General features: G+C 42.4%; 1 protein-coding gene across 1 annotated transcript; it reads right to left on the reverse strand.

Moving 5' to 3' along the window:
- Positions 1-1,447: 1,447 nt before the first annotated feature.
- On the reverse strand, positions 1,448-13,956 carry FAM174A (family with sequence similarity 174 member A). The gene is made up of 3 exons (XM_081930822.1): positions 13,417-13,956; positions 7,572-7,706; positions 1,448-1,970 (listed from the first exon to the last, which is right to left on the reverse strand). Exons 1-3 carry the CDS (start codon positions 13,788-13,790, stop codon positions 1,967-1,969), a joined length of 513 nt encoding a protein of 170 aa, XP_081786948.1. The 5' UTR covers positions 13,791-13,956; the 3' UTR covers positions 1,448-1,966.
- Positions 13,957-14,175: the final 219 nt, after the last annotated feature.

Genomic DNA, 14,175 nt, shown 5'->3' on the forward strand with positions numbered 1-14,175 from the left:
CAATGTCTTACTCAGTTCAAAAAGAACAGGTAAGTTTTAAAACTGGGTATTTTTTAGGGATAGGGGTGCTCCCCTCCAACATTTCCAGGCATACCTCTTCTATTCCTAGCCTTCCAGTGTTGGGCAGGAAGGTCTGAAGAGAGCTTCTAAATGCAGTTGCCTGAACACATTTAAAAGCTCCCTTGCAATTAGGAGTCTGGATGATGCAGGGTACTTGGATCGTAGGGAGGCTTCTAAGTGTGTCGGGATGAATGCACTTCTTCAGATCTTCCAACTCAATGAAGAAAGGTGAGGAGTGCAGTAAGTATGCCTGGAAACCTAAGGTAGGGAAGGGGATGCATGTACCTCCATCTTTCCATTCTAAACTTTCACACATTCTTTTTGAATGCTTGGAGATGGCTTCTATTGGAAGGGTTTTCTTTGGACAGTTTCCATCAAGGCTTGCACATAACTGCTGGCAGATCTCTTAGCAGAGGATCGGGGAACCTTTTTCATAGAATCGTAATGGAACTGTAGAGTGGGAAGGGACCAAGAGGGTCATCTAGACCAGCCCCCTGCAATGCAGGAATCTTTTGTCCAACTTGAGTCTTGAACCCATGACCCTGAGATAAAGAATACCATGCTCTACCACAGGCATAGGCAAACTCGGCCCTCCAGATGTTTTGGGACTACAATTCCCATCATCACTGACCACTGGTCCTGTTAGCTAAGGAGCATGGGAATTGTAGTCCCAAAACATCTGGATGGCCGAGTTTGCCTATGCCTGCTCTACCATCTAGCATGACACCCCAGGGAGATTTCCCATGGGAAAATCTCAGGTATTGTAGCTCAGGACTGTAATACCTCAAGGATTGCCTCTTTCCATATGAACCCACCCGGACTCTGAGATCATCTCTGAGGCCCTCCTTCATGCGCTTCCTCCTCAATATATAAATTCAATAAATAAATAAAATGTAGGAAATCTTCCTGGGACCTCATGCCAGTGGTGAGCAGGGTTGGAGATACTCCAGTCTGTCTGTCTGTCTGTCTCACACACACACCCTCCATTTCTCTCTTCCCTTTTTCTCATTTTCCCTTCCACCTATCACATCTCACCCCTTCCCACCACTTTCTGTGTTAGGGGGATTTCTGGGGAACGCACACACAGTGAGAGGAGGATTAAGGGTTTTGTGTAACTTAAAGGCTATAACTGACACCATTCATGATCTCCCTTTCATTAGGAAATCCATGGTGTTTGAAAGAAACCCAATGTAAACTGAAGCTTCATTTATTTATGCTTGCTGAGTAGGCTTATCATTTTCAGAAACGTTCTTCAGAGTGACCTCAGCCGGCCTGTGAAAGACAGCCAAGGACATCCTCACCAAAAGTCTTTGGTTGATTACTATCAGCAAATTTCCTGCTGTCCAAAGTATTACATTCAAAACCAACAGATACAAAATACAAGTAATGAGTGTTAGGAATACTGTAAACATTTATTTGCATCACTCATACAGATCTATAATGTACATCCAGTTTACAAAGGAGAGGCAACACCCCTCTGACACGGGTAGTTAAGTTTGGCAATATATCTGTTAAATGAAAGAGTAGGCGCTGAGAGTTCACATAAGTAAGTTATCACACTTGACACTCATCTAAAAAAATTAAGTTGGTCAAGAAACCCACAAATATATCTCTGCTAGTGTTCTGTGGAAGGGGAGATCACCATACAGAATTAACATAAGCAGAAAATACCCTGTTTTAAAATAGGTTTTAAATTTAGTGCACATTTCCCATAGACTCCAAACTTAAAATATTTCTGTATATACAAAAGGTACAATAAAATGTTACAGTGTTTATTGCAACAAACTAAGGATGCCATAATGCAGACCACTTGTATATACCCAACCCTGATATTGGCTTCTTATTCCTTCTGTACAGCCTTCTTTCGTTGCTCCACAATTGTAATATTCTCCCAAAAGGCACATACTTATCTACAAAGAAAAAAAATATTTTTTTAAGTAAATACCATTCGTTTGAAATCTTTTAACACACACACAAAACCCCCAAATCTCCGCAATGCTGCACCCACTTGAAAGCAACAAGAGGATTTCATGTATATTATATATCCAGCATTTAACATACTTGATTCTTGCAATGACCCAAAAGCTGAGTTCAAATTTCCCTCTACACACACCAAAAAGCCCCTACCTTAGTCACCAAGCCACCACAAAAGAAAGAATGCACTGCAATTGAAATAAAAGCGAAGAGAAGGGGAAACGTGCATTTTGGCATGGATTGGTGGGGGGCTGTGACTATTTCTTCTGTGGCTTCTAGGCTGGAGCTCCAAGCCCAGGGCTTCAAACCCCAAGACTCTCCCCCCACAGCTGTGAATAGGAAGACTTCTCTTCAATTACAGTAGGGCTAGGGAACGTGTAGTCCCAACAATACGAGTCCCATTACCCCTGACCATTGGACTTGCTGGCTGACACTGATGACAGTAGAAATCCAACAACATGGTGGCGGGGAGAGATGTCCCAGGTTTCCCAGCCGTGATTAACAAGGTGGGGGATGACTTCATATAACAGACCAGTAGCACCTTTCACTCAATGGTACACATCTACTCCAGCCAATTAAGCTGACATGTTTGTGTTTTGAATTGTGGCCGTAACATTTTACGATGCAGAAGTTGCAAAATGCAATGCTTTTCGTTCTCTTATTTCTGACCTCAATCATCATGATTAGCAAGCTAGACATTGTTTTCTAATCCAATTTTTCTGATGATGATGATATTTAGTAGTACAGTGGTACCTTGGGTTAAGCACTTAATTCGTTCCGGAGGTCTGTTCTTAACCTGAAACTATTCTTAACCTGAAGCACCACTTTAGCTAATGGGCCCTCCTGCTGCGCCGCCAGAGCATGATTTCTGGTCTCATCCTGAAGCAAAGTTCTTAACCCAAGGTAGTATTTCTTGGCTAGCAGAGTCTGTAACCTGCAGCGTATGTAACCCGAGGTACCACTGTAGTAGTAGTATTACTATTATAACCTGTTGTGCCCCAGCTACTCTGGCAGCTTCCAACACATAAAAACATAATAAAACATCAAACATTAAGAACTACCTATAGAAATGTATCTTACTGAGATACTGCATCCCATTTTACTCCCATCCCCCCCAATCTTTTCTTGCCACCAAGCCACTGTCCTTTAAATCAATCTCTTTCCACCCCCCTCTTGCAGCAAAAAACACAAGCTTTACAGTTCCATCCTGTCATGAAATTGTAACTACCAGAGCAATAATATTCAGTCCACTCAGCAATTTATTTTTGGTACACAGTGCAATTTTGAGCATACTTTATCTACACAACACACAGCTAGCTATTACTTATAGGATGCAAGCAGTTCAATAAATAAAGGCATTATTGGATGTTAAGATATTGTTTAAGTATCTTTTAGAACCATCTCATAATGGCACTCAGGAGAAGAACTCAGTTTTCCAAGTATTTCTCTTACTTCAACATTTATATCCTTTCTGCACTCGCAGCATAATGCTTCTGTGGACGTTTACTTTTTTCATGTTTATAGCAAATAAAATAAGTTGCACTGTTTTTAACTGTTTGCTGCTGACACAACTCAAAGAAGTGCAGCTTTTGACCACATCGTGTTATAAAAATGGACTTTAGGAGATGACTTGCACCACTTAGGAATGCTAATGATTAAGCAATATATTAATACCTTGAAGAGATAAGGGTTCCATTTGCTTCTGTGTTTTTAGATTTTGCAACACTGTAGATAACTTTATCAGCATAGCACTGAGAATTTCCAACTCAGGCAATGTCGTATTCATTACTTGTATATATATATTTGCAGCAAGGCGTAACATGCTCTATGGATTACAAGCAGATAAGAGAAGTCTGTTTGTAACCTTGCTCAGACAGCTTTCAAATCTGTCATTGTGACCAATGTTGCATACGTTTTGGAAGCATAAGAATATATGAACAGCCATTTGTAAGGTTGCTTCACAACAGTTAAACATAGTTATTAGTACTCAAGACATATACAATGTAATTCAGGAGCTTCTTTTTCCCTTGCTGACTTAGTAAACCAGTACCTGGGATTTGCAAGCTGCAAGCAGAGGCTTCCATGACAATGATCCTGTAACCAATGCTATTTCAGCCCCAATAATGGCTTGTCAGGGAGAAGGCAAGAACCCTTCTTCCTACACCTAGCTTTATTCAGAGAGGGGATATTTTGGTATCGAGGAGCAGGGAACACCCAGGTGCAATGGGACAGGTGTAAATTTGCTATAACAATGAGAACAAATATTAAGAAGAAGAAAGGGGGGGATCCTTGTTTTGAAATAAGCACTGTCTTGGTGGATACCTGAATGTGAGCCTAGGGCAATTGCTACAAAGAGGTCTCACTCCAGCTATTCTTACAAGACAGAACAGGCCGAGAGTCAGTCCCCTCTCTAATAATTAATAACCACGCTAATTATTTTAAAGATCTGGATGTGTTGAATCAAGATGTGCAGTATTCTTCAGGAGATTGGGGGAAATGTCCTAGCACCCAGTAACTGGGTAGCAGAGTTACTTGATGGCTGCTTCTCTGCTACAAAGCATTCATGGGAGAAGATCCAAACAGGGAAATTGGTGAGAGCTATGGGCTTAACCCTTTGGCTTAATTCATACCTAGAGTTGTTTTTCCATTGTGAGGTTTCAGGCACATGCTTGCAAGTTGAAGCAGCTCAGGGATGCGAGTTTCAGGGAAAGGGTAGCTTCTGGAAGATGTGATACACATCTCCTTCCCAACATTTCTCATTGCACTTTACAACCCCCAGAGGATGCTTTGCAATGGAGAAGTAGTGGCTGTTATGGCTAGTGTTACTGTAGCATGTCAGGATTCCTGAACTTGGAATTGGCATGACTAATATACAGCAAGGGTATGAAAATTTCAATATATGCAAGGGTGAAACACAAATTAAACACTCAAAACAGAACAACACATACTCGGTTTTAAAAAAATAATAATCTTGGAAAATATAGTCTGTAAGCTTTGGGGCAGATACCATGATGGAACTGTTTCTAAACCTGAAGCAGCAAAGCAACCTCAATTTTTTTATAAAAGCAGAGGGAACCATGAATTCTAATAATGTTTATAAAGTACTTTGCAAAATTAGGAAATGAGACAGCATGTATAAGAACTAATGGGGAAATAGGGCATTCAAGCAAGTTAGCTATATTCCAGAGAGAGACTTGGAAAAGATTGCCCAATTTTGTTGAGAAAACAAAAGCCAAAGCACAGCCGTAAAAGTGCAATTATCTTACTGTGCTTTCCCATGGGAAATGAGCTGTATTCATATCAACAATGAACAACTGATTGTTGCTATTCCTCTAATATTGAGTATATTTCACTCAATTTCCCCCATTTTAGCATACAGAACTGTATTACAAGTAATTATCAACTAGAAGTGCATCTATCTAAACTGTGTTGTTTTTGTTTTAAAAAGAAGTTGTTTCTGTATCTTGAGACATATACACAAAAATAACAACCATGCACTAGCTCAAAGATTTAGATTTAGACAGAATCTCATTTTTGCCTTCCTGTGCAATTTTAGTAGAGCTGGCCAAAAAACATTGGTAGGCTAAGAAGCTGATCCTTTCTTAAATCAAATAGTCTTATTTGAAGCTATGGCCTTAACTGCTAAATAAGTAAACAAACTCAAGTAAAGGTACAATTTGCCATGAAGCTGTCCAGTCTACAGCAATATCCACTGACACAACAAACACAACTCCTATTCTGCCCAACACCTTAATACTGAAAATAATGGCATCCAACTAGACAAAAACTGTATGCTAGAGGCCAGTTTAGTAGTGTTCTATGTTTTACTTGCTTTTTAAGGCAAACTAATTTTTAATTCTGCTGATTCTTTTAAAGAATTTTGTAATATTTTAAATTTACATGTCTTCTGTATAAAAGACATGAGAAAGCTGCTGCTATTTGTCTAATAAAAGAATTATCTCAAATATCACTGGAGATGGGAGTGTCAACACAGCTTTACATCTACAGTGGTACCTCAGGTTACATACGCTTCAGGTTACAGACTCTGCTAACCCAGAAATAGTGCTTCAGGTTAAGAACTTTGCTTCAGGACGAGAACACAAATCGTGCTCCAGCGGGGCGGCAGCAGGAGGCCCCATTAGCTAAAGTGGTGCTTCAGGTTAAGAACAGTTTTAGGTTAAGAATGGACCTCCGGAACAAATTAAGTACTTAAGATACCAATGTACATTTCAAAACTAGGTTGTTACAAGTGAAATCCCATGCCACAATAAATCCAATTAGTCTACAACACACAAGGAAGACCTGTGCCACCTGAGAGACTAACACAGCTACTATTTAGGAAATGAAATACTACCAAGAATATCATGTAAGGATAGAATCCTTAATTAAGTAGACATTGCCATTATTTTTGGAGTATAATAGCTTACAGAAAGCCTGGTATGCGTTATGACTTTATAAGAACAGGGACAAAAAAAAAATAGGCAATTTAAGTATTTAAATAAATAAAATGCCCATAGCACTAAAACAGCTCCATGTAAAGTATGCTACAGAACAAATAATACAAACGACTTATTCCTAAATTAAATGTCACAGATCTAAGATTCTCATCCTCGGCCTCGGTCCAGTATACCTGAAGGAGCGTCTCCACCCCCATCATTCTGCCCAGACGCTGAGGTCCAGCGCCGAGGGCCTTCTGGCGGTTCCCTCATTGCGAGAAGCAAAGCTACAGGGAACCAGACAGAGGGCCTTCTCGGTAGTGGCGCCCACCCTGTGGAACGCCCTTCCAGCAGATGTCAAAGCGATAAACAACTACCTGACATTCAGAAGACATCTTAAGGCAGCCCTGTTCAGGGAAGTTTTTAACGTGTGATTTTACTGTATTTTTGGTTTTTATGGAAGCCGCCCAGAGTGGCTGGGGAGGCCCAGCCAGATGGGCGGGGTATAAATAATAAATTATTATTATTATTATTATTATTATTATTATTATTATCCATAAGTTTGGGGAAAACTATTTCCCTCATGTCTGATGTTGGCAATTTGGGCAAGGGAGGCTGCATGCAAGTAGGTTGGCAACTGTCCTTGGAATGCCCCAAGACAATATTACACAGATGTACCGTGCCTTCCTTAAAAGAACAACCACTGCCTCTGGTCACAGAGGCATTTTTATATCTTGTTCAAAACATCCACTTCATCCATGGATGCAGAATGAAATACATCATGCTTGGTTTCCAGTCATATACAGTTGTACCTCAGGTTACATACACTTCAGGTTACATACGCTTCAGGTTACACACTCTGCTAACCCAGAAATAATGCTTCAGGTTAAGAACTTTGCTTCAGGATAAGAACAGAAATTGGGCTCCGGCGGTGCGGTGGCAGCAGGAGGCCCCATTAGCTAAAGTGGTGCTTTAGCTTAAGAACAGTTTCTGGTTAAGAACGGAGCTCTGGAACGAATTAAGTTCTTAACCGGAGGTACCACTGTACCTCGAAATCTGTTCCCTCTTACAAGGAGAACATCCTAAACTCTGTCTACCAACCTTCGAGGATGATTGGCATCAAAGAGTGTTGTGTCGTCGTCATCATCATCTTGTTCCAACGGTGTCAGCTCTGTATTTTCTATGTTTGTGTCCAGAACCCCATACCTCCTCGTCTTTCTGTTTCTTCGTCGAAGTCTGAAAAAATGTGAAAGGTTACAATTTAATAACTGAATTAGACTAATAACAACATAATTAAAATACCGCTCTGAAGGAAAACTTAAGAAAAACTAACATGAATTCAAGTGTACTAACAACCATCTGGATAAGCATTGCATTATTGTAATTCACATGCGTAAGCAGGATGCCCAATTCGACAGTCAAGCACTAAAAAACTATTGATTTGCATAATGTGATTGCACAATTTTAGCTTGCTTCAAAGAAAATTCAGCTTAATTTAGCAAACAGTATGAATAATCCTGCATTTTATCTTGCCAGATCTTACTCCCTGAACTGTAGAAGTCCAAAATGGAAACAGGGAGGGATGTGCTCTTCCATCTTTGAATAAGAAAACACTCACACTCACAAAACATTCTCAATTTCAAGCCAAAAGCTCCCACCAAGGCACAAGTACAGTAGCACCTCAGGTTACAGATGCTTCAGGTTACAGACGCTTCAGGTTACAGACTCCGCTAACCCAGAAATAGTACCTCGGGTTAAGAACGTTGCTTCAGGATGAGAACAGAAATCATGCAGCGGTGGCAGCGGGAGGCCCAATTAGCTAAAGTGGTACCTCAGGTTAAGAACAGTGTCAGGTTAAGAACGGACCTCCAGAACGAATTAAGTTCTTAACCTGAGGTACCACTGTACCAGAATATCATATTCTAATTTTGGGAAAATAATACAATATTGCTACTGTAAGACTCAGCCAATGTAGCTATTGACTTGTGCCCAATGTTTCACATGTTGGTCTTTGAGTATTTTTTATGTAGCCAGAACAACATCTATGCACAAGAGAGAGGTACCAGATGTTTCTGGGGAACCCCAAGTTTTGAATGTCAAAAAAAGCCCTTGGGGGCAGAGAAGCCCAAGTGGAGGAAGACAAAAACAGTCTAGTGAGGACTGGGGATGTTGACAAAGAATGATGAGGACATTGGATCAGAGGGGAATAGAATAGAATATTCTGAAGATGACTGAACAGGTGAAGAACAGCAGGACCTATTTCTATGACTCTGTGATGGAGCTGTAAGACTGCAAACAGGTCACAGTTTATTTGATTTGATCTGTTTTACAGAAGCTTAATTATACTCAGATGATGCAGTCTATACTAGAGATCTTACTTAAGCCACTAAATCAAAGGGAACAAAATTCACTGAAAACTTGTCTGAAGAAATTCCAGTAAAATGCCAACTGTCAGGGAATGGCACAATCATGTGCTTGGTGCTGCCACCTTATGGCAGGGCACTGTCAAAATAATTTCCTGATTGATTTCTTAGCATATAAATGCTGCAATCCGATGCACACTTACTTGGGAACAAGTTAAAACAAACTTTCATTTTGTTCTCATTCAGAAGTTTCATGCTACAAGTATGCTGGGTGTTTTATGATTCTAATCACATCCATATTCAACAACCAAGTGAGGCAGGATTTTGTTCTTGCTTAACAAATTACAGGGTTTAAAGAGAGTTACTAGTCCAAGGCTGCCAAAACAAATCTTAGCTAAAGATGAATCGGATGAGGGAATCATTTGCCAAAATGCAAACTATAGTGTTATTGCAAAGCTGTTAAAGAACAAGATGAAGGACTGTGTTGCTTGTTTCCCACTAAATACAGTCTTATGCAACAGCCTTAATTTCACAGAGAACAATATATGACAAACGGTGCAAGGCAGGCTTAAACTTTTTATTATGTAAGAATATAAGGCCAGATGTCAAACACAGTTCAACAATTTGGTCAGAAACTATCTCTATATGCTTTTCACAAATAGGATGATTGTGAGAAAATCTGTAATTTAAATGTATCATTATAAGTCTGATGACAATCAAATGCAGAACAGGAGTTTAAGCATTTATGAAACTCATTCTGATGAAATGCATGCATTACACAAATGAACATTTTAAGAATACATTTGCCTGAGTTATGTGAAGAAAATGTAACTTCTCTCTAATGTAATTTTTGTTCTTGAAGCAGAAAAATAAGTTGAAACAATAAAGCAGCCACTTCATTTTAAGTATTCCTTTTCTACAGAATATTCCTTGAAAGTGAGCACACTTCCATGAATTCACAAGATGTAGATTTAATATCCAGAACTTTGTCAGTTGTCCTTCAAAAGGCTTACTCTGTAATTTGTGCAAATGCCATTTTAAATTCTCTCCAGGTTGCCAATTTTATGCTGAAATACATTTTGGACATTCTGCTTCTTTATTTAGAATATATGTATCTTCTGGTTAATGCAAAATGAGACTGACGCAACATGTGACATGTACCGACTTGTAAGTCGTTTTTCTCAGAGACTACTGTCTTTACAGAATATGATGCTTCAAATCATAAAAGAGCTCTGCTCAACAAGCCCTACAGTCCAACCTCCTATTTCACAGTTTATGGTTTTCTTATCCCCTTTCTATTTTTCCTGTTATATTTTATGTATTAATTTTTATTCTGTAAGCAAAGTTCAAACAAAGGGCAGTCAATTAATACCTATAATAAAATAAACAAACATTTTCAACAGATCCTTTTGGAATGCTAAGAGACAGGATATGAAATTGACACCTCTCACTGACACCCATATGTTGCATGTTATCAGCATGCTGTTTACAGGTATACTGCTGCTGATCATGGAAACTCTACTTAACCCTATCAGGACTAACACTTGTGGATAGATGTATTCTCCATGAACTTGTCTAATCCCCTTAAGAGCAAAGTCAGCTACTATAATCATGTAGTGTAGCCGTGAATTTACTAAGTAAATTCTACATGATTTAGAAAAAGAAGGTGCGGGGGTGGGAGTGCGGAGAGAGAATTCATAAGGTTGAAAAATCAATACATAATTTCATAATGTGTTGTCACACCATCCTTCTGAAGGCCATTGCTAAAGATAAGCAGGCCTGGGTCTGGTCACTGCTTTAAGGGGTGAATTACTGGGAACCACCTGCCTTTAGCTCCATAACATAAGGAAAGTAGGATACAATAACAATATAAGTTCTAATAAAAATACATTTAAAATACATTGGTAAACCTGCACATGGGTTCTACCATTTCAGACTGTATTATTATTATTATTATTATTATTATTATTATTATTATTATTATTCCAACTGTAGGTTGGATTTGCATGATTGAGTTGTCCTTAGCAAAAAAAAAAAAATTATATACTGTACATCACACAAACACGCATGCATGCATATACATTTATATACAAAGGAAGTTAGGCTACAAAGTGCCCTGCTTTTCTATATGAAGGAGTCAATAAAGTTTGCACCAACTTGGCAGCCAAGCCAAAATCTGTGGTCATAAGACTCTTCCTTCAGTGTATGTTTTCTCAGAAGTTACTCCCACTGAGCGCAATATGGCTTAGATCCATGAACCATGTTGCAGTCAGGGTGGGAGGCTATTGAGGAGAGGTAGGACCTGCTGCCACTGGGCAGCTGAGGTACACAGAATGCCAGCCATCACTCAAATGGCCCCTCCAACCCTTCCTCTCCAGAACACGGGAAAGTATGGGATTTGTTTTGTTTGGGGTGTGGAGTGCCTGGCTGCTCACTGTCCAAACAATCAACTCCAAACTTCCTCTCAAATTGGAAGCTGCACCAGGACAAGTAGCTGTGTTGTGCCTCCAACATGCAGTGTAACTAAGGGGTTGGGCATCACAATGCTCCCTCTAACTCCAAACTGCAAGGCAAAGCTGAGGTTTAATTATGCTCACCAGATAGCAGTGGAAGTGAGTATGGAGCATAACCAGAAACTTAGGCCAGATCCTGAGCATGTTCGGCTCAGTCACATGACTCGGCAACCCACCTTCAGACTATTTTAAAGGCTTATTTTTACTCTGCCTGGCTTAAGCAAAGCCATGCTACTGAGTGCGGCTTGGATCTGGGATAACATTTTGTGGTTTAACTAACACCAGCATCTTGTGCATATAGATTACCCTCTAGGCCGTTTTCTTCTTCAAAACATAGAAGCTGCTTCAAATCCTTGATATTTTGGTTGCCCTTCTATGCATTTTCCCCAGATGCATACAACATCCCAAACAAAGTCACACTATACCACAAACAAATTAGTTCCCACACAGGACTGGATTACAGAGAGGTGTTTGTTTCATGGCTTTAAAAGCCCATTGCTTACTTGTTTTAGATACATACACTCAGGAAAACGTGCAGTTTTTTATATAGATCTACCTGCGTACTGAATATGTTAATCCAACACAAGTACTGCTAGTTTCTCAGGGTTTGTGCCACAGGCTCCCCAGTCGCCTGCCTTGAGTCTACAGTGGAACTCTGCTAGTTACGACTTCTCTCTCCAGTCTTGTTTAAATACAAAATGATCATTATTCTAAGCTGCTGTCCCTTTCACTGGGTGCAAAGCCTGCCCAGAAACGACCTTCCAGAAACACATATGATAGCACTTAAGATAAGGAGTGCCAGGCTTGAATCAGATACACCAGCGACATGTGCTCTATCAGATACACCAAGGTAAACAAGGACCAGGGGAACACACGACAGCCTAAAAGGGGATGTTTCGCAGGTGAGCAAGAAGAGAGGGCCATGGGTCATAGAACTGAAGAGTTGGAAGGGACCCCATGGGTCATTTAGTAGTCCAACCCCCTGCAGCGCAGGAATATCAGGTAAAGCATCTGAGACCGATCCAAACTCTGCCTTAAAATCTCCAAGGAAGGAGAGACCACAACCTCCTGAGGGAGACTGTTCCACTGTCAAACAGCTCAAAGTTTTCTCTGGTGTTTAGTCAGAACCTCCTTCCTTGTAACTTGAAGCCACTGGTTCGCATCCTATCCTCTAGTGCAGGAGAAAGGGGGGAGGGAGGAAGCTTGCTCTCTCTCTCCCACATGAAAGACCTTGAGATAGCTACCATATCTCCTCCATGCATATTCCTGCATTGCGGGGGTGAGGTTGGACTAGATGGCAGTCTCATCCATGATTCAAAGTGTTGGTGCTGACCTTTAAAGCCCTAAACAGTCTCGGCCTAGTATACCTGAAGGAGTGTCTCCACCCCCATCGTTCAGCCCGGACACTGAGGTCCAGCTCCGAGGGCCTTCTGGTGGTTCCCTCCCTGTGAGATGTGAGGTTACAGGGAACTGAGCAGAGGGCCTTCTCAGTAGTGGCACCCTACTGGATATCAAGGATATAAACAACTATCTGACTTTTGGAAGACATCTGAAAGCAGCACTGTTTAGGGAAGTTTTTAATGTTTGATGTCTTACCTTGTTTTTAATATTGTGCTGGGGGCCACCCATAGTGCCTGGGGAAACCCAGGCAGAAAGGTGGGGTATAAATAAATAATTATTATTACTATTATCATTATTAGAAACTTCTTTCTTGTAACTTGAAGCCACCCTCCAGAGCGGGAGAAAATGAAGCTTCCTCCCTCCTCTTCCAGTGGAAGATCTCGAGATGGCTATCATCACAAGGGGTGTTGGACTAGATGACTTCTCGGGGTCTCTTCCATGATTCTAAGATGCAACAGGGCTGAGAAAGGGAGAAGTCACCCTAGCCAACCTCCCCCCCCCCCTTCTTCTTGGAGCGGGGAGGGGGACGGGACACCCCTCAGACTCAGTTTCCCCAAAAGCCAAGTGGAAAGGAGGAGGGGGAGATCCCCAAACCCTTCCGAGATCGACTGATCGATCGATGGCTGGGTAGACAGATTACAGGGGTCCCTCCTGCTGCCCCAGGCTCACCGCACGGTCCGGATGACGAAGTAGACGATGAGCGCGGCGCTGGCCAGGACCAGGACCGAGAGGGCGCGCTGGGTCATGAGCTGGTTGCGCTCAGGCGGGGCGGGCACGGCGGCGGCCACGCTGCCCACCCCACTCGCATTGCTGCTCCGCGCCGCCTCGCCCACGGGGGAACCGCTGCTGCTGCTGCTGCTGCCCGGGGCGGGCGCGGCGTCGTGGCCGCCGGGCGCTGCGGAGGCAGACAACGACGACGGCGCCGGCGAGGAAGGCGGCGGTGGCGGAGGCCTCAGGACCCCCTGAGCCGGGAGCGCTTCCCCGCCCCACAGCGCGGCCAGCAGCAGCAGCAGGAGGAGCAGCCCCGGCCCCAGCCGCCGCATGGCAGCCCGTCCAACCGTGCGCCCGCTGGGCGCGGCCTAAGCGCCGCCGCGGGGCCTGTCAGGAGAGCAGGAAGCAGGAGCGGAAGTCCTCATCTTTCCCCTCACACGGCGCGGCCATGGAAGTCTCCCGGCCGAGACTCCCGCCCTCGCGCCTCAGGCGGCCTGCTCCCACGTGACCAAAAGGGCCGGTTATTCGTGCGCAGGCGCAACAAGGGCCCTCGGTCTCGCCTTTCGCCCGGGAAGCTCGATGGAGGAAAGAGGAAAGAGGGGCGGTTTTTTTCCTGTCATGTCTAGCAGCCGAAGAGCCCCACTTGTAAGAGGGGCCAGGGATGGGGTTTTCGGGGACCCAGACAAAACTCAAATGCCTCCCCCGGCGACACAAGGC

This window comes from Podarcis melisellensis, assembly GCF_964234715.1.
Source record: "Podarcis melisellensis genome assembly, chromosome: 11".
NCBI lineage: Eukaryota > Metazoa > Chordata > Lepidosauria > Squamata > Lacertidae > Podarcis > Podarcis melisellensis.